The sequence below is a fragment of the Crocodylus porosus genome, unplaced genomic scaffold (assembly GCF_001723895.1).
Source record: "Crocodylus porosus isolate Cpor-Errol unplaced genomic scaffold, CroPor_comp1, whole genome shotgun sequence".
NCBI lineage: Eukaryota > Metazoa > Chordata > Crocodylia > Crocodylidae > Crocodylus > Crocodylus porosus.
Genome location: NW_017728927.1, coordinates 14,475,715 through 14,492,943, shown reverse-complemented (window position 1 = coordinate 14,492,943; position 17,229 = coordinate 14,475,715). Strand labels below are relative to the sequence as shown.

Here is a 17,229-nt window from a genome sequence, read left to right as displayed (position 1 = left end):
AAGGGACCTGAGCAGATCATCTAGTCCGACCCCCTGCCATGGCAGGAAAGAGTACTGGGGTCAAATGACCCCAGCAAGATGTACATCCAGCCTCCTCTTAAACACCCCCAGGGTCGGAGCCTGCACCACTTCTCTTGGAAGCTGGTTCCAGACCCTAGCCGCCCTGACCGTGAAGTAGCGCCCCTCCTGATAGCTAACCTAATTCCTTCATGGTCAGTTTATGCCACTGGGATTTGGGTCACGTTTATCTTTTAGCTTACATAGTTCTTCCCCCTCCTTGGTGACCTCTGCATAATGTAGATATACACTGAAATTAGATCCACTTCCAAGCTTTGCTTTTCTAGGCCGAACCAGGGCAGCTCTTTCTAGTCTTGACTTGTAAAGGAGCAGGTCCCCTGGTTCATTCTCAAAGCCCATTCTCTTCAGCTCTTCCCATTTGAATTCATCCATCCCTGAACATGGGTACCTAGACCTGTACAGAGCACTGCAGACAGGGTCTCACCAGCTCCTTGTACACGTGTACCAGTATTTCCCCATTTCAGCTGGATCCATTGCTTGGTGTGTCCTTGGACTGTATTTGCCTTTTTTCAGTTGGATCACCTTGGTTGCACAATCATCCTTTCAACTAGGGTTGCCTTGGAGTCTCCAGGAATTAGATATAAATCTCCAGGAGACTGCTGAGTGTCACCCGCAAAGTAAATGATAGGGCATTCCTTAAAAGAAATATAAAATGTTGAATCCAATTTATACAGTAAGCCAGTGGGTTTTTTAAATGTAGTAGTAATGTGCATTTGCCTTCCTGATGTAAAGTATACTCAGTACAGTAGATCAATCATTAAAGTCATTATGGCATGTGATGAAACCTCCGGGAACAGATTAAAATAGAGCTGACAACCCTATATTCAACTGCTGAGCTCCCAACCACTGGCAGAAATTCCTGTTGTTGGTCCTTAGGTGGATGCCCTCAGTCTTTGAAGTCATCCAGTTTTTCCTATTATATTCTGATCCTCCTTTGTATTTACTATTTACTATGCCTCCAACTTGTGTCACCAGCACATTTCGTTAGCGCACTCTTTTTTGTACCAACGTCATTCATGCAAACGTTACATAAAATTGGTCCCAAGAGCAATCCCTGAGAAATGCCATTAGTAACCTCCCTCCAGACTGATACTTTTCCTTGCAAAGCAACTCCCCTTTAGCCAAGTCCTTGCTCACGTTATGACTTCTATCAGCCCCTATTGTCTCGTTTTTTAAAGTAAAGATTTCCCACATGGCACAAAATCAAATGCTTTGCTGTAGTGCAGCTATATTGCATTTATTGCGCTTTGTTTGGAAGATCAGCTGTCCTCCCAGAGAAAGATCAGGTAAAAAATGCGTGTCCCACATTCACTCTTACGGTACCACCTCAAACTTGGTAGCGACCAGATGTGTAATTTCATGTGCCAGCTCTGGGATGGAAATGATCCAGCCCTTCTGATGTTAGTACACCGAGCCCCTTGCGCTTTCTTTCCACCTCCATGGTACCCTCCAGTTCAACACTCTCCTTTGCACTAGCAATCCTGTCTGTCCTAGTGTATAAAAACAAAGGCAAAGTATTCACTTGGGTGGGGGGAGCATACATAATTTTCATGTTGACCAGGTGTTTACCATGCACTGACCCCACTTCTCCTTTCTGTGTTCTCTTTTTATCTATATAGCTGAGGAACCTTGGACTATTTGTTTTCATTTCCTTTGCAAGGTCTAACTTTCGGCAAGTCTCATTTTATCTTTGCACTTCCCGCCCTCCACAGCACACCTTTCTTTGCTGATCAATCCTTTTTTTTAATTCCTTATAGTTTCTTTGCTTACTCCTTAGACCTTTGTTGAGGTGGTTATTTATCCAGTTAGCTATGAACTCCCTTTCCCTTCCCACATAACTTTTTAACCCTTGCTTGGGATACGGTTTCCAGATGGGAACTTGCACCTTTCACAGTGGAGGAAGCTTGGGAACGAAGTCCTCGAGCCTCTCAGTGCGGTTGTTTTTAATAGCTGGCTCCTTTACCTTCGAAAGTTTGCCCAAAGTTTGTAGTTATAGACCCACTTTCAGTTATCCTCCCATTTCATTTGAACTAAATACACAGGATCACTCAGTCCAACTGAGTGACTGTGACTGGCTCTTCTATAATCCTCCCTCTACTTACCAACACCAAGGTTAGCCCTTGCTTGTTTAATGACTATTTGGTGAAGAAACAACTGCCATTAATAGCAGCATTTGTCCTCTAACGGATACCTGGAAAGTTAAAGTTTCCATTAACGATAAAAGTCCCGGGGGTATTTATAGCCCTCACATTACTGAGATCTCTTTCCACAGCCACACCTGACTTTTAGGTTCTACAGCAGATTCTCAGGCAAAATCCCCTCTTCCTTACGCCACCAAGGTGCCTGGAAGGTCATGCCATTGCTCTGAGAGAGGTCTTGTGTGGAAGAGATATAGGAATGCTGAGCTCCATTATCCCACGTACATATGCCTGTACACACATGCAGGGGTTTGTAATTTGAAACCTTCTTAATTTCTGGACAGGCTTTGCAAACTGCTTGGACCACATTCTCTCAGGTGTTTAAAGAAGGTGGAGTGTGGAGTATTTATTAGGTGCTCTGTAAACCCTAATAAGAATAGAGCGCTTGTAGCAATCTCGAAGAGCAAACACGAAGCCAGCTGCTCGCAACTGAACTGCGCCACCACATTTTGATTGCTTCTGGTCCCAGAAGCCAGATTACAACTAGACCAAAAATGGCTTTTTTAACATCATTCATTTGTGATCCTGCACTAATTTGTCTGCTGTGTGCGCTTGTATTATTAGGGGCTCTCTATTTTTCAACTGGCTCTAAAAATTCAGCGTGTAAATTGCCGCCTGGTCCATCTCCTCTTCCGATCATTGGCAACCTGCATTTGCTGGATATTAGAAGGCAAGATAAGTCGCTAATGAAGGTAGGATCAAAACAAAACAAATACCCTTGTGAATTTTGAGACGGTGTCAGCTGTATCAGTGAGAACATTTGTTCTAATCTGAATTACATTTCAGGGGTGTACAACTCACATTGTAACATTTTTTCTTGGTGTTTTCTAGCAACTGCCTGAGTTGATGCAGTGTCATATATGAGTGATTAAACACTGAAAAAAGGCCTTGGGTAATGTGGGAGTTTTTCATGTAAGCTTCATCAGATACATGAAGTATAGAGCACTTACAGAAATTTAAATACTAATTTGACAGCTCCCATACCCAGGAGGCTTTTAAGGTGCTGGCAAACAGCTAGCATGAAAAGAAAAATTACCAGGGAGAAATAAGAGGAAATAATTACAGACTTCCAAAAACACAAAAGAAAGGGCAAAAGCCCCATATCCTCGGGCAGCATTTTACCCCATTCTTAACCAGGCAAATGCTGGTGGAAAGCAAAGGGTCAAAATTAAAAATGGGCGGAACATTTTTGTCAAGGAACTGGAATAAATACCCAAGTAAGCCTTTCTGCTAGCTTGTCCTTAAATACCATTTATCCTTCTTTACCGAGAGCAACAGCTCTGGCATGTAAGATGATGCTGATAAAGAGGTTGTCAGGTTAATGTCATTCCAAGACCTTCATGCTTCTTCAGGTGCAGGGGGAAGTTTGGGTAAAACTTCCTCTCCGTGCTCTGGAAACATCTGCTCTGCTCAGGAAGTTTTGCCAGGGAGCAGGGAAAAAGCATGCCCGATACGTAAAGTCCTGGTCCCGGGCTGGGTCTCCCAGGACCTGCAATATTTCACAGGATAAATGCATAAGCGACAGCAATAGGAGAGCTGCATGGTGCGTACTGGTCACTACCATGAGCCATGAGCCATGTCTGAGCACATGGACTAGAGAGATTGCAGGGTCTGGTGGGGGCTGGGCTCCTCACTTTCCCTTTCCGCTATGTGGCTGCCGTGTTAATTAATAGGCTGTGGAGAAGGCTGCACCCTACGTCTGATGCTGAGTTATTGGCAGTGAATTATGTAACGGCCACACACAGGGCTGTAGCAACAAAGTTTGGCACCTGGGGCAAAGCCCACAGTGGCAGCCTGCCCTCGCCCTGCGCACAGATCCAGGGGGGTACGTGCCCCCCCCCCCCCAAGTGCTTGTCTGGGAGTGCACACAGCAGTGGGAGCCACCCTTTCCCATGCCCCCCCAAATGAGCCATTTGCAGCTCCATCCTGTGCCCCACCATGGCTGGGCAGTGCCTGTTGGCACCCTTTTGCTTCAGCATATCAGCAGTGAGTTTGGTTAAGTGAGACACCGCCCACGCCGGCGGCGTCCCTTGTCCCAGCCCACAGATCCAGGGGGGTACGTGCCCCCCCCCCCCAAGTGCTTGTCTGGGAGTGCACACAGCAGTGGGAGCCACCCTTTCCCATGCCCCCCCAAATGAGCCATTTGCAGCTCCATCCTGTGCCCCACCATGGCTGGGCAGTGCCTGTTGGCACCCTTTTGCTTCAGTACTCAGGGAGTTGCCCTATTTGCACCCCCTTGCTACAAAACTGGCCACATATCTGCCCTGGATCTCCCCTCCTCTGCCCTGGACCACCCCCACCCTTTTCTGTGCAGCTCTGGAGCACTAGTTCACAGCATGCAGGCAGCACGTAATGGCTTCCTTTGCAAACCACAGTATGTTAAAAGCCACTGCAACCACAGCAGAAACAGGTAGGAGCCAAAATTTCAGCCCTCTGTGCTAATAGCTTGGGTTATTCCATAATCTAGTATGAAATGGCTTGTAAACTCTCACTGTGTGGAACATGAAGGTTAGCTAGAGGGGTCACATTCTCATCCTCTAAAAATGCAAGACATGTAGCAGCAGATGCACACACCCTGCAATGCTGGGATTCTTCCTCCAGGGAATTACACAGAATGCCTTAGCAAGCATGTTTCTTCACCAAATAGGAGCAGCTGTCTGGAAGTACTTGGAAGAAGCCAGTTTTCATCCCCTAAAGCAGATCTTGCAGGCAGCACTGGCTGCCACTGTGTCCTTGGGTGGGAATTTGGCATTGGGGCCTTCAAAGTACTTTATTTTCTTTTCACAGTGTTTAATACCTAGCTCTTCCTGAAGGAAAATTATGGCTTGATTTAGCCGCATGGAGCCTGCCTTGGCTGTGGAGCAGTGAACGAAATGCCCTTCCTTTTTCTTAAAAATAAGACAGAAAAACCTGAAGCATCTTCTCTGGTGCAAGATGGATTTCACAGGGCATGTCTACATGTGAATTAATGCACTGTAATTAGGGTTCATTAAGTTTAGTACTGTACCTATAATAACAGGTACTAACTTAAGGTGCTGTAATTGGCTCTACTGCGCAGTAGCTCCGGTGCACGTCTTTTAGGTGACACCGATGCACAGTAGACTAGACTAATTAGCCCACTAGCATGGCTTTTGCTGTGACGTGCTAATGTGCAGTAGAATTAGTCACTGCGCTTTCAGCATTTCGTGTAGATGCTCCCACTATATTCATAAGGCCCACATGCCAAAGTCTCCAATTTGACTTCTGTACAGAGGCTTGATTCTCTGCTGTCCGGCATCAGGGTCAGTTGTTCACATCACTGCAACCCAGTGCAAGGCCTGTGTCAAGTATCACTATTCAGACACTTCAGCACAAGGCAACTGAGAATCCAGAGGGCTTTTGTAGAAAAATGGGACATGTGTGGTTTATCTTGAAATGAGTCATGGTTGCTTTAAGACTTGCTTTCCACTTTGCACGGCAATGTCTATCTCACTTCTGTCTTCCTTCTGTTCCTCTACTTGCTTTGCTAACCAATCCTCATCCGTTAACTCTGGGTGCATTTGTTTTTCATTAACCTTCTTCCCAACACAGAAACCAAGCTATTAACCTACAGACCTCACCGCCTAGGAGAACCCATCCAAGAGTCTCTGCTGACTTGCCATTTTAACAGCTGCTCTTCAGCTACCCATCATGGCACTTTTTTTCAAGTGTAATGCCTTTGCAGTCATGTCTCATGGCCTAGCATTGGTCCTGAATCAAGAATGGGCATCAGCCATGTTCTGGATTGTGTTTCAAATGCACTGGCATGGTCTAGAGCTATTAAGAGAAAATCAGTGCTTTCTTGATGTGCTCTCTCTCCTGTTCTGACCATAAACCCTGGCCTCTGTTCTAGCTTGGAGAAGAATATGGGCCGGTGTTCACCCTCCACTTTGGGTTCCAGAAAGTTGTGGTCCTGACTGGGTATGAAGCTGTGAAGGAGGCGCTGGTGAACTTCCCAGAGGAATTTGTAGACAGACCTGCTATCCCAATATTTGAAGAAATTCAGCATGGAAATGGTACTGGTCCTTGGAGAAATAATGGCGGGAGTTTCAAAAATGCTCAGCGTTGGCATAATTTCTGCTCTCATTGACTCCTCTACAGAACACTTCTGGAAATCCCACCCTAAGGCTCTACTTCAGCTAAATTGACATTGAAAATCTGTCTTTCCAGTGCCTCACCAGGGTTTTCTCTGTGCTAATTATGCTGCAAGCAAGTTTGGGTCCAAATAACATCCTAGCTGTTAGAAGGGGAAGAGGAAGAATTTGTAAAGGCCGGGTGGCAGTAATGTGCTTGAAAGTAGGAAGTCAATGAAAGTAGGTGCCTACCTGCCCCGGGTTTGTTTTAAAACCTTCCCTGAACTATCAGAAGACCTATCTAAACCAACCCTTCCTAGCAACCCAGGTCTCAATTGAACTGGCACTTTCTGCAGGAGAAAAAAATGCTGTGTTAGAAAATTCCCAGCTAGAGCAAGCTTCTATGCACCAGTAGCTCCTCACTATATCCTTTTTATAGATATCCTGCCTCTGAGTAATGTTTTTCTTCCCTTCCCCTTGATTTGTTTTTTCATTTGATAACAGTGAGTTCAGCTTCCAGAGCCATGATGCAGGGGGCTCTGCCCATCATGAACTGAAAGCACAGCTATCTATAGCCACGTTCAGAGTCAGCGTATGGATGGGAGAGATATCAGACATGACCACATAACTACCCTTCACTGGAATCAAGGAGTATTTTGAGAGAATTGGGGTGGAAAGTTTCCGTTCAAATTTGAACTCGAGCGTAGGGAAAAAACAAGAGGAGATAAAATGTTTTCTAAGACATTTAGAGAATGGGAAAAGAGGAAAAAGATGGTGTGAGGAAGTCACAGATTCAACCGTCCCCTGTTAGACCCTATTCCACCAAGTAGGACTCCATCAAGTCCAAAATGGTGGCACCTACTGGTGAGAGAGGCAAAAAAACCCAACCCATTATGGGTTTTCTCCCTCCTGGAGGCATAGCTGGGCCAATGATCACAGCTGTTATTTTTTTTTGTCTCCCCTCTAAGTCAGTACCTTGGGCTGGTGCCCTGCTCACCCCCAGCTTACTTGTGCTACCACTGCCTCCTGTAGGTGTGTTCTTTTCTACTGGGGAGCTATGGAGAACAACACGGAGGTTCACCATGTCCACCATGCGCAATCTTGGCATGGGGAAGCAAATGATGGAGGAAAAGATCTTTGAAGAGCTTCACTTCCTCACCGAGATGATCAAATCCCACCGAGGTGAGCCAGGGAGCAAGAAGGTTAGACACTGTATCATTATGTCTGGAAGGGACTGCTGCATGGGGCTGAGACTGATGCTTTGGTTGTTCCTATCACAGGTGAACCTTTCAGCCTAAGATCATTTAACATTGCTCCAACCAACATCATCTTTCTTATGCTGTTTGGGGAGAGGTTTGACTACAAAGACCCAATGTTTCTCTCTCTGTTGAGACTCATAGATGAAGTTATGAACCTTCTTGGCTCTCCATACTTGCAAGTAAGTAACCCTGCCCACGTGGTCGATATTTTCATAACCTGATAAGTTACTCCACTCGTGGGCCATTCTGTTTCCCCGGTGTCTGGGTCCTTTCTGCATTGTACTTACACTGTAAAACAAAGTGCTAACACATTTTGTGTTTTTTCCATGTTAGTTTTTTAATTTCTACCCACTCCTTGGGTTTTTTTTAAAAACCCACAAGATTTTGCTGAGAAGAATAGAAGATGTGCGCATCATTTTAAGGAATTACATCAAGGCAAGCAGGCAAGACTTCAATGAGAACAACATAAGGAGCTACATTGATGCCATGGTGTTCAAACAGGAAGAGGTATTTGACCGACTGAATCCATTTACAATTGATGTTCTCCACAAAAGCAAGTAGCTAGATCCTGGTATTAGTCATAGCAGGATCCTTACTGAAATTCATGCAGTTACCCAATGTAAATGAGATAAGAATCCTTTCCCTTACATTTGCCATAACTTATGCCACATGGGCTCCTACCAGATTTAGATGAGAGAACAAACTTCACTCTGTTTTTGAAACCTCCTTTATAATCTAAAGTAAACTGTTGGTTCCTACAAGCCAATAAATGGTGTTAAATGTTGGTTAAATCTGCCCCTCTGTTTACAAGAATATAGATATCAGTAACTGATTTCATTATCCTAAAACCACTCACACCCTTATTGAAACTGAGTCATTATATCACAACTATAGGTGCTAGACATGTTTTTTTCCCTCCATATATTATCCATTTAATTAAGATGATTGGCATATGCCCAGCATGATTTTTAATACAGACTAAACTGTTGAGCGCTGAGTTTCTCATCTTTCAAGCTGGAGCTGATTGAGGTGTGCATGCTGAGTCTTTGAGTCACTCATCTGGGACAGGATTCAAGGTTCAACACGTTCTGATAATCTGGTGTGAAGCCTCTTTGAACTTCCTCCTTCATGCCAACGCTCTCCTCCAGCTGGGTGGCAGAGGGATGCTCTGTGAGCGGGCAGCCGTGGAGGGGTTTTTGGGAAGCCTGATGTAGTTAAACTTGACTCTCCAACTGCACTGAGATGGGGACAGGCTAAGTCCACCCCTTGCAAATTGGAGTACACAGCTGCGTCTGTGAGTAGGATCCAAAGCTCTGCTCAGCACTACATTTGATTAGAGATGCACCAAGGACCCAAACCCAGCATCCAAATTCCCCACACTTTTGGGGGAGGTTTATCTCTGCCTTCAGTTCTGAACGTCGTGGTGCAGACCCAGCTCTTCATTTGACTCCCAGATGTGGGAAAGCATCTTAAAACATGATGGCCTAAGTCCATGGTTGTTTTTAGGTTCAGGGCACCCCTCCACCACTTTTTTGAATGTGGCAGCATCCCTGTTTGAGGACACTGCCACAATGCCTCAACTTAGCTCAGTGACCTCAGCTGGGTGTGGCTGCCACCAGTTAAATGTGCCCTGTGCGTCTGCTATACAGTCAGCCGGGGAACACACATGCGCATGCTCCTGAACACAGAGACCTGTGTGGTCAGTCACCGACCATTATACTCGAAGTGCTTAGCTATTTCTAGAACAGCGGTTCTCAACCTTTTCAGACTCAAATCACTCCATAACTTTTGTGACTTGAACGTCCCCCATTTCAAGAATGAATTTACTTACTACAGTGCTTACCTCCTTGCAGAGGATCGGGACAGCAGGGTTAGAGCTGTAGCCAGGCAGAGACAGGCCTGAGCCTGCACTTACCTCCTCACACCTTGCTTAGCTCCTCACTTGTCTTCTCACACCTTGCAGCACCCTTCAAACAACCTACCATGGTTGACAATCACCGGCCTGAGTGGCATTTCCCAAGCTTGCTCAGCTCTGATGCCACCTGGTCAAAGTACTTTCAAAACAAAGTTAAACTTGTGTATTTAAAGGAGAAGAACAAGAAGAAGAGCCTCTTCCATGATGAAAACTTGGTGGCCTCCATACTCGACCTGGTGATGGCTGGTACTGAGACGACTGCCACAACATTGCAGTGGACCATCCTTCTGATGATGAAATACCCAGAGATTCAAAGTGAGCCACAGACTGGGTCCACTCTGCCTGGCTGCCTGTAGACATGCTCATTGGTGTTCTAGCTGGAATATGAATGAGCAGACACGATTACTCGACTCTGCTCTGTTTTCTAGCTAGAGTGCGAACGAGCAGACGCGGCTAATCGACTCTGCTCCGGGTTGTAATTAGAAGGCTCCAGAGTTGCTGCAGCATCACGTGCGTTACGTTTCCCCCCCTCCCCCCTGCGTTTTAAAATGGCTGCAGGGGCACATTAACTAAAACTCATTGAATAAGCTTTAGTTAAAGCATCCTGCAGCCATTTTTAAAGGCACAGGGGCTTAATACACATCCTGGTGAGGTATTTTGGAGCAGCTCTCTGGGAACCACTCTAATTAAAATGCACCCCCCCCCCCCCCAAGCACATGTATAAGCAGCCCTTGTGTTACGTTGCACTAAGAAAGGGGGAGGTTTGGCCTGGATGAGTACATGCAATGCTGCTTGCAACAGCATCCTGTCTCCTTACTACTAACTTACCATTATTTATAGTGCAGTTGTGCTACCAGACCCATCCATAAATGAGGACCCCACTGTGCTAGGGGCTGCATCAACACAGAATACAAATATAGCCCCTTCACCCAAAGACTTTCTAATCTAAACGGATTAAGCCCCATCTCTACCTTCCACTAAACTGCTCTGCCTCCTGGAGAGACCTGCATCAGGAGGGGTTGTCTAAGTGGAAACAAATGAGCTGAACTACAGAGAGGACTGAGCAGATTAAGGAAACCAGGGCTGGGGGACTCACAATAATTTTTTGAGGGAGAGAGAAAGGTCTGGAAATGGGGCAGATAGATCTTGGGTTTACTTCCAGAAAAGGTGCAAGAGGAGATTGGAAGAGTTGTCGAACCAGGAAGTCGGGCCACATACGAAGACCGGAGAAGGATGCCCTTCACTAATGCAGTGATACATGAGGTGCAGAGGTTTATCACCCTCCTGCCACACGTCCCACGGTGCACAGCTGTAGACACACATTTCAGAGGCTACTTGATCCCCAAGGTATGGATAATCTTTCTAAAAAAGGATCAAACATAATTCCTGCTCGTTGCTAGCAAGTATAACCAGAAACATAGGCACTAAGAGCCACCCTTACAGTGAGTAATTCCTCACCCTGACTGTGGTGGAGCTGTTTGCCGAGCGTGCAGGATGTCAGCCTTGACTTAAGGCTTCCAAAGCAGCTCAGAAGAGTTAGGTGCACACCTGTCATTGGCTACATTGCTTTGAAAATCTCAGCATATGTGTACGCTGTGCAAAATTCAGTCAAACTATGCAAACACGGCTGGCAGAAACCCAAGCCAGACCTTGAACTTGGCATATCCAGTATGACAGAGTGTCTGTTAGGTCACGCTCAGGTTCTGATGAAGTCAGCAGCAAAGCTCCTGTGTACTTCAGTGGCAATCTGAATCACATAAGGAAGCATGGCTTAAGGAGTAGGGCAAATAGTGATGAAGAGGAGCTATCTGGACTTTACTGATTCCTAATGAGCAAGTTCTGCAGCCCTTTCTTGCCTGAATTGCAGATACAATCTCACTGCTGTAATGTGTATGCTGTTGGCAGGCTTAGATCCTGCGCTAAACATTACTGCTCTTACCTATTACCACTATTGTGGTAGCATCCAAGAGCCCTACCTAGGGCCCAAGACCTCATTGTGCTTGGCTCTGTAAAAAAAAAAAAAAGAAGGAAAAAAAAGACAGGTCTTGCCATACAAAGCTCTGAGCAATGCGTCCGAGGGCAGCTCTTCAGGACAGGAGGGCCAACTCACTGTCAGATGTTTAGGAACTTACAGAGACAAAGATGCATTTTTACCCCTGCTGATGTCTTTGCCTCATCTTTGTGCCCCAGGGAACAACTGTGATCCCTTCGCTCACTTCTGTGCTGCTGGATAAAACTCAGTGGGAGACACCATATGAGTTCAATCCCAACCACTTCCTTGACACCAATGGGAAGTTTGTAAAGAAGGACGCTTTTCTGGCTTTCTCCTCAGGTAACTGCAAGGAACAGAGGGCACCCAGGATTCAGGACGCTCAGTACAATTGCTGCTGATCAGTGCCCTATCCATGCAAGAGTTGGATAGGGCACTGACCAGCAGGTACTTGAATTTTACTTCAAAAAGGGCTAACTCATCAAGTGAAACCAATGAATATGTAGCAGAACAATGGCAGTGTATAGGGGGTGCATGTGCACCCCCTGAGAGCGCTGGTGCACCCCCTGACCAGCTGCATGCCTCACTTAGGTGATGGGCAGGGGGGGCCACCTGTCTCCCCCCTTCTTCCCCCCCAAGCACCGGCCGGGGTGTGGGAGCGCTGGGTGTAGTGGGAGCGCGGCCACTCACAGTAAGTTGCCACAGGGAACTCCACCCCCAGTCGGTGAGATTGGCCGTGGGGGGGACCCCCCTCTGGTCGCTGACTGGTTGCTGGGGGGGCACATGCCCCCCCTAAGATGGCACCAGTTGCCCATGTAGCAGAAGGTCTAGAAGCAGGATGGGATGCAATGTACCCTGTATTTAGGGCTTTCATTGTGAAACCTTAGTTCTAGGAGCTGGATTTGCCCCTGTGGTTGTCTGACAGCTAGAACAGGGGAAGTCCTTGACCACTCCTCTCCTACACTAAGCAGCAAACTACCAACCTGTTTCTCTCAGGTCATTACACACTTGAGATAAGTCTTTTAATGGCAGTCTTGACCATCACCAGACATTTCTAGCAAGTAATTTTTTTTTTTTTATGGAGGGGACATACAATCTAGGGTCTAGAAGAAGTGACTACATACCAGGGAATCTGGGTTCTTCTTATGGCTGTCCCACCAAATCACTGCACGACCTCAGGCTAGTCACTTAAATCACTGTAGGCTTCTATTTCAGCTGCAAAATAGAGTGAAGAAGAATACTTTGTCACAATGGTGTTGGGAAGCTTTGTTAATGATGCATTTGCAGAAGTGCAAAATATACCACTAGCTTCTACCTCGCCTCTCTGCATTGATGTAGCCACACACACACACACACACACACACACACACACACACACACACACAAACAAGAATGCCAAAGAAACCTCCCAAGCCATAAGTATTCGGATTATATGCCAATGGCAAGAACCACTGCAAGGTATGAGAAATTCCCTCTCCAGTCTTCCCTAGTAAAAAGGCATCACCTCTCTGGCCATGTGGTACAGCACAGCAGTAAGCGCCTCCACATGTGGATCACTTCCCAAGCCACCTGCTTCCAGGCTGTGCAAGCTGTTATTCCAGCAGAGTGCATTACAAGAGGGCACAGCTGGAGAGAACAGCCTCACTGCAAGCTTTACAGGTCCCAGCTCAGCAGGAAACTTCAAGCAGCTTAAAGGGAAATTTCCTGCAGAATCCCTCTGATTTTGCCTTGCAACCCAACACTTAACAGCTGTTTCCCTTATGTGGTAGTTGGGAGAGCAGAAATCCAGCAGTGATTCCAGTCCCCAAGTCTCTAGTGTGGCAATTGGTGCTCTGACCTACATCAGGTTTGATTTTTCATGTTGGAAACCATGTTCTTGTTGGTCCATAATTTCCTCATGATACTGACCTTCACAGACTGTCCTCCTGGTTGGGACGGTTTAGGCCAGCAGTGCCCAACATTGTTGCCCCGCAGACTGGATGGGCAGTGCCTGGTGCATCCACAGCCTGCATGTGGCTAGTGGGCCCCATTCAGCGCATGAGATGGATGCCTGACCTGGCCCATGGGGGTCAGCCTGGCCCCAATCCAGTTGCGTAGGAAGAGGGAATATGGCCTGGTCCCAGCCCTGACCCAGCAGCATGGACCTTGGGAATTTGGCAGCAAGGGTGGAATGACAGTAATAATTGCCACTGCTCCACCACTGCCAAATTTTCTGAGCCATGGGGAGGCCCCATGGCTGGATGCCCTGGCTCTGCAGGCTGGGGTTGCACCCTGCTAGTTCAGGGCAATAACTTAGAAGAAAAAGAAATCATCAAACCATTGCCCTTTTGGAGACAGAGCTTGTCTGAAGCTGCTGGAAGGCTAGGATGTATGTTAGATGATACATCAGCAGGCAAAGAGCAGGTTATTATTACCACCAACAGTACTCTGACATCTCAGTCTAGAACTACAGCTGCATCGGATTAGGTGCTGCCTAAACCCTGAACAAAAAGCAACCTGTAACCTGAAGGGCCTACAGCGTAAATAGTCGAGACACGCAAAGCGTGCTGAAAAGGAAGGTGTGAAGAGAAGTGATTTGCCCCAGGTTACAGGGAATGGTTCAGGCAGGTATCTAGCCATGACACCACATAGCCATGGAAAGGGTTCATCCTCAATTGCTCTCTTCATAACCCAGCAAACTTGACAGGTGTCTGCCACCTCCTTGCTCAACACATGCAGGGCTAGCAAAAGAACCCGCATACAGGTGAGATCAGCTACCGGCAGGTCACCCGCGTCACCCATAGGTGGTCGGGTCGGAGGTCAGGTTGACAAGGGTGACCCATGGGGGCTTGGGTCACCCGGGTGAGCCACATAATCATCTTGTTCCGACACAGACCATTTTGCTGCACTTGAACCTCAGTTCAGCTGGGTATAATGATAGCGATACCGAGATGCCATTACTGCTCCTAAAATATCACCTCATCACTGTAACATTGCAATACCTATCACCCCGCTACTCCCTCGCCCAGCAATTCTTTCTCTAACTACTGATGTCTTTGGATGCTGCAGGGCGCAGGAACTGCATTGGCGAAAGTCTTGCCAAGATGGAGCTGTTCCTGTTCTTTGTAGGGCTGCTGCAGACCTTCACTTTCCGAGCCCCACCAGGAGTCGCAGAATCGGATTTGGACCTCACCGTTCCCGAGACCACGTTCACCCTCAGGCCGCGGCCTCAGTCCACGTGGGCAGTCCTGCGCAAGTGAACGGGGTTTCATTGTGTCCACCCCGGGTCCACAGGGCATTTACGCGGGAGGTAACAAAGAGAAGCCGGAAGCTTGGAGAAACAGCAAGTTATTTTTTCAGAGGACGTAGAGATGCCATTATGTACACTGCAGTTATTTCATACGCTATCATGTACAGATTCCCACACCTCCAGACTGAGCTGCCTTGAGGCCTCTTCTGTACTCACCTCGGCCTCCTGCCAGACGTTTTGGAGGCCACTGCCCGCCCACTGGTGCACGCGCCTACCCCTCCAGGCAGCTCCGCGGACATGCAAGGCAGCAGAAGGGCTGATACGTCCCGAGACAGCGAGCAGAAGCCTCACGCCGCCTGTTGAAAGGAGGGTGCCGCCACCACGGGGGCTTTCAGGGAGCGCGCTCAGCGTTTCACCGGCAGAGCAGGCGTTCTTCTGGCCAAACCTCATAGCATCGATTGGGTCAAAGTCATTCGACAGCAGAAGAGCCGGCTCTCAGGTTCTCTTTCTGTGACGTGCAGAAAGCCTCCTCGTGTCACTATGTGGGGCCAGCCAGTGGGATCGATCAACGGCTTCGATGTTTCAGTAGCTACCTTCTAGCATGGAGCAACCTCCTCCCAGGTCACCTTGCCAGGTATACCGGCCAGGTCGCATGCAAACGGTGAAGCGGAAAATGAATCTATGCCACACGCAGTGTTATGGTCCTCTGCCCTCCTTGGCCTCACTGAATAGGAGAAAGAGCTTTGTACCTGTATAGGGAAGAAATAGTCTGATAGTTGAAAACCATCCTCACAATTAGTTTGTGACTAGGGTCTGGTTGATTGCTGCCTCGGTTCTCTCTCACACTTCTGCCAGTAGTGCCCTGGGTATCTGCCACCATATTCACAAATGTTGCTTTAGTTCATGTATAGCTCAGGCATTTTTCTGCCCTTGTATTTGCATGCTATACACCTTACGTTATCATGCATATCATCTGGGTATGTACACATGTCTCTTCTTTGGGCACCCAATAAAGTTTTCACCCCCGATGGTACTTACTGGAGGAAGTTATTTAAATAGGATGCGAACAGTCAGGAAATGTGCTTGAATAAGACAAAATCTAAGGGAAGGATTTTGCCCTAATTAACCAAGTGCTGCATCCCGTAAGATACTGCTTTGACCCACAGGCCTGGTCTAAATACAGAATCCCACCAACTTCACCTGAAATGGCTTTAAAGTGGTGGATGCGCCTCTTCAAGCAAACCCATTAAATCCATTTAAACTCGGTTTAAATCGATGTCGCTTTCCTCCAGCTTGGTCTACAACTGATTCCGGAGCCTGCACACACGCTGTTCAGTCTAACTCAACGGGAAGTGATTTCAGTGCAGCTGCCCCAGACCAGCACGCAGTGGCCCCTGCAAGGCTACGCAAGAGAGGGCCAGAGGTTGCTGTCACGTGCACCACTGTGATTGCCCACAGGTTAGTTACAGTCGGGGCTGCTGGACTTAAAGTCACCAACTGTCTCACCACAAAGGGAACCGCTGCAGTCATCTAGTCTGAGAGCATCATGCAGACTGCAGCATTTCACCCAGGATGTCCCCTGACTGCACTGCTGCCTGCCTGTTAGATAGCCAACCACAGCGACATGGAGCTCAGGAGAAGGCCCTTTGCGTTCTGCTTTGGGGCTGAGCAGGCTGGGTCTCAAGGGTTTTCTTTTATACTCCCAAAACAAGCTTTTCCTGCCCCTTCTACGTGCATCCTCCAGGCCCTTGCTTGGAAACACCGCAAGAAAACAAGCTTCTCATCCCAAGGGCACAGAGAGCCTCTGCTGCTGCTGACACTGCCTCCCTGCTTGAACCAACTGGGCTGTGTTGCTCTCAGCTCCAGGCCAACCCTTTCTCAATGCACCTCTGCATCCCCAGGCCAGAGGGAAAGATCTGGCATGGATATCAGGACTGTGTTGGAAGCCAGGCTGGGGTTGCAGGTAGGCAAGTTAAGGCAGGAATCAGTCAAGTTAGGTCCTAACCCAGCACATGCCTCACGCTTCCATAATAGCTCCCCTCTTTGATGGCAGCCTCCAAAACCAGGAGTGAGATCCTGACCCTACTGAAGGCAGTGGGAGTTATGCTGCTCTCTTCAGTAGGGCCAAGATTAAATCCAGATATTAGCCCATCTCCAACTGACACTCATCTAGGGATCTGTGGGGTTTGAGGGAAGAGACAACAGTCTAGAGAGAGGGGGAGTCAAGAGCCCTATGCCCTACATCCAGCTATTCACAGGGTGAATATGGGAACTGAAAGGTCCCTGGTTCATATCTCCCATCCATGCCATACAGGTGCTTAATCCATTCACATTTTGTCAAATTCGCTGAGAATCTTGGCTTGGAACGTGAAAAGATGATTTCTCTTCTCTCCTGAATCACAATGTTCATATCCTGCTGCCCCCAGGCATCACCTCCCACACTCATACCTTCTGGTGAAGAGAGAGGAG

General features: G+C 47.5%; 1 protein-coding gene and 1 long non-coding RNA gene across 2 annotated transcripts in view; one reads left to right on the top strand and one right to left on the bottom strand.

Moving 5' to 3' along the window:
• LOC109314750 overlaps positions 1 to 4,496 on the bottom strand; it is a 19,406-nt gene extending 14,910 nt beyond the window's left edge. The window contains exon 1 of the long non-coding RNA XR_002102360.1: positions 4,486 to 4,496. This is a non-coding gene — a long non-coding RNA (uncharacterized LOC109314750). The remainder of the gene's footprint in view (positions 1 to 4,485) is intronic.
• Positions 2,375 to 15,793, top strand: LOC109314748 (cytochrome P450 2W1-like). The gene is made up of 9 exons (XM_019542076.1): positions 2,375 to 2,968; positions 6,148 to 6,310; positions 7,400 to 7,549; positions 7,648 to 7,805; positions 7,960 to 8,133; positions 9,715 to 9,856; positions 10,704 to 10,888; positions 11,732 to 11,873; positions 14,580 to 15,793. The coding sequence occupies exons 1-9, from the start codon at positions 2,771 to 2,773 to the stop codon at positions 14,768 to 14,770; spliced, it is 1,503 nt and encodes a 500-aa protein (XP_019397621.1). The 5' UTR covers positions 2,375 to 2,770; the 3' UTR covers positions 14,771 to 15,793.
• Positions 15,794 to 17,229: the final 1,436 nt, after the last annotated feature.

Coding starts and splice junctions, on each gene's coding strand:
- LOC109314748 (XM_019542076.1), top strand. CDS start 2,771: ATGGCTTTTTTAACATCATTCATTTGTGATCCTGCACTAATTTGTCTG. Junction 7,550..7,647: donor GATGATCAAATCCCACCGAG/GTGAGCCAGGGA, acceptor TTCCTATCACAG/GTGAACCTTTCAGCCTAAGA. Junction 11,874..14,579: donor TTTTCTGGCTTTCTCCTCAG/GTAACTGCAAGG, acceptor TGGATGCTGCAG/GGCGCAGGAACTGCATTGGC.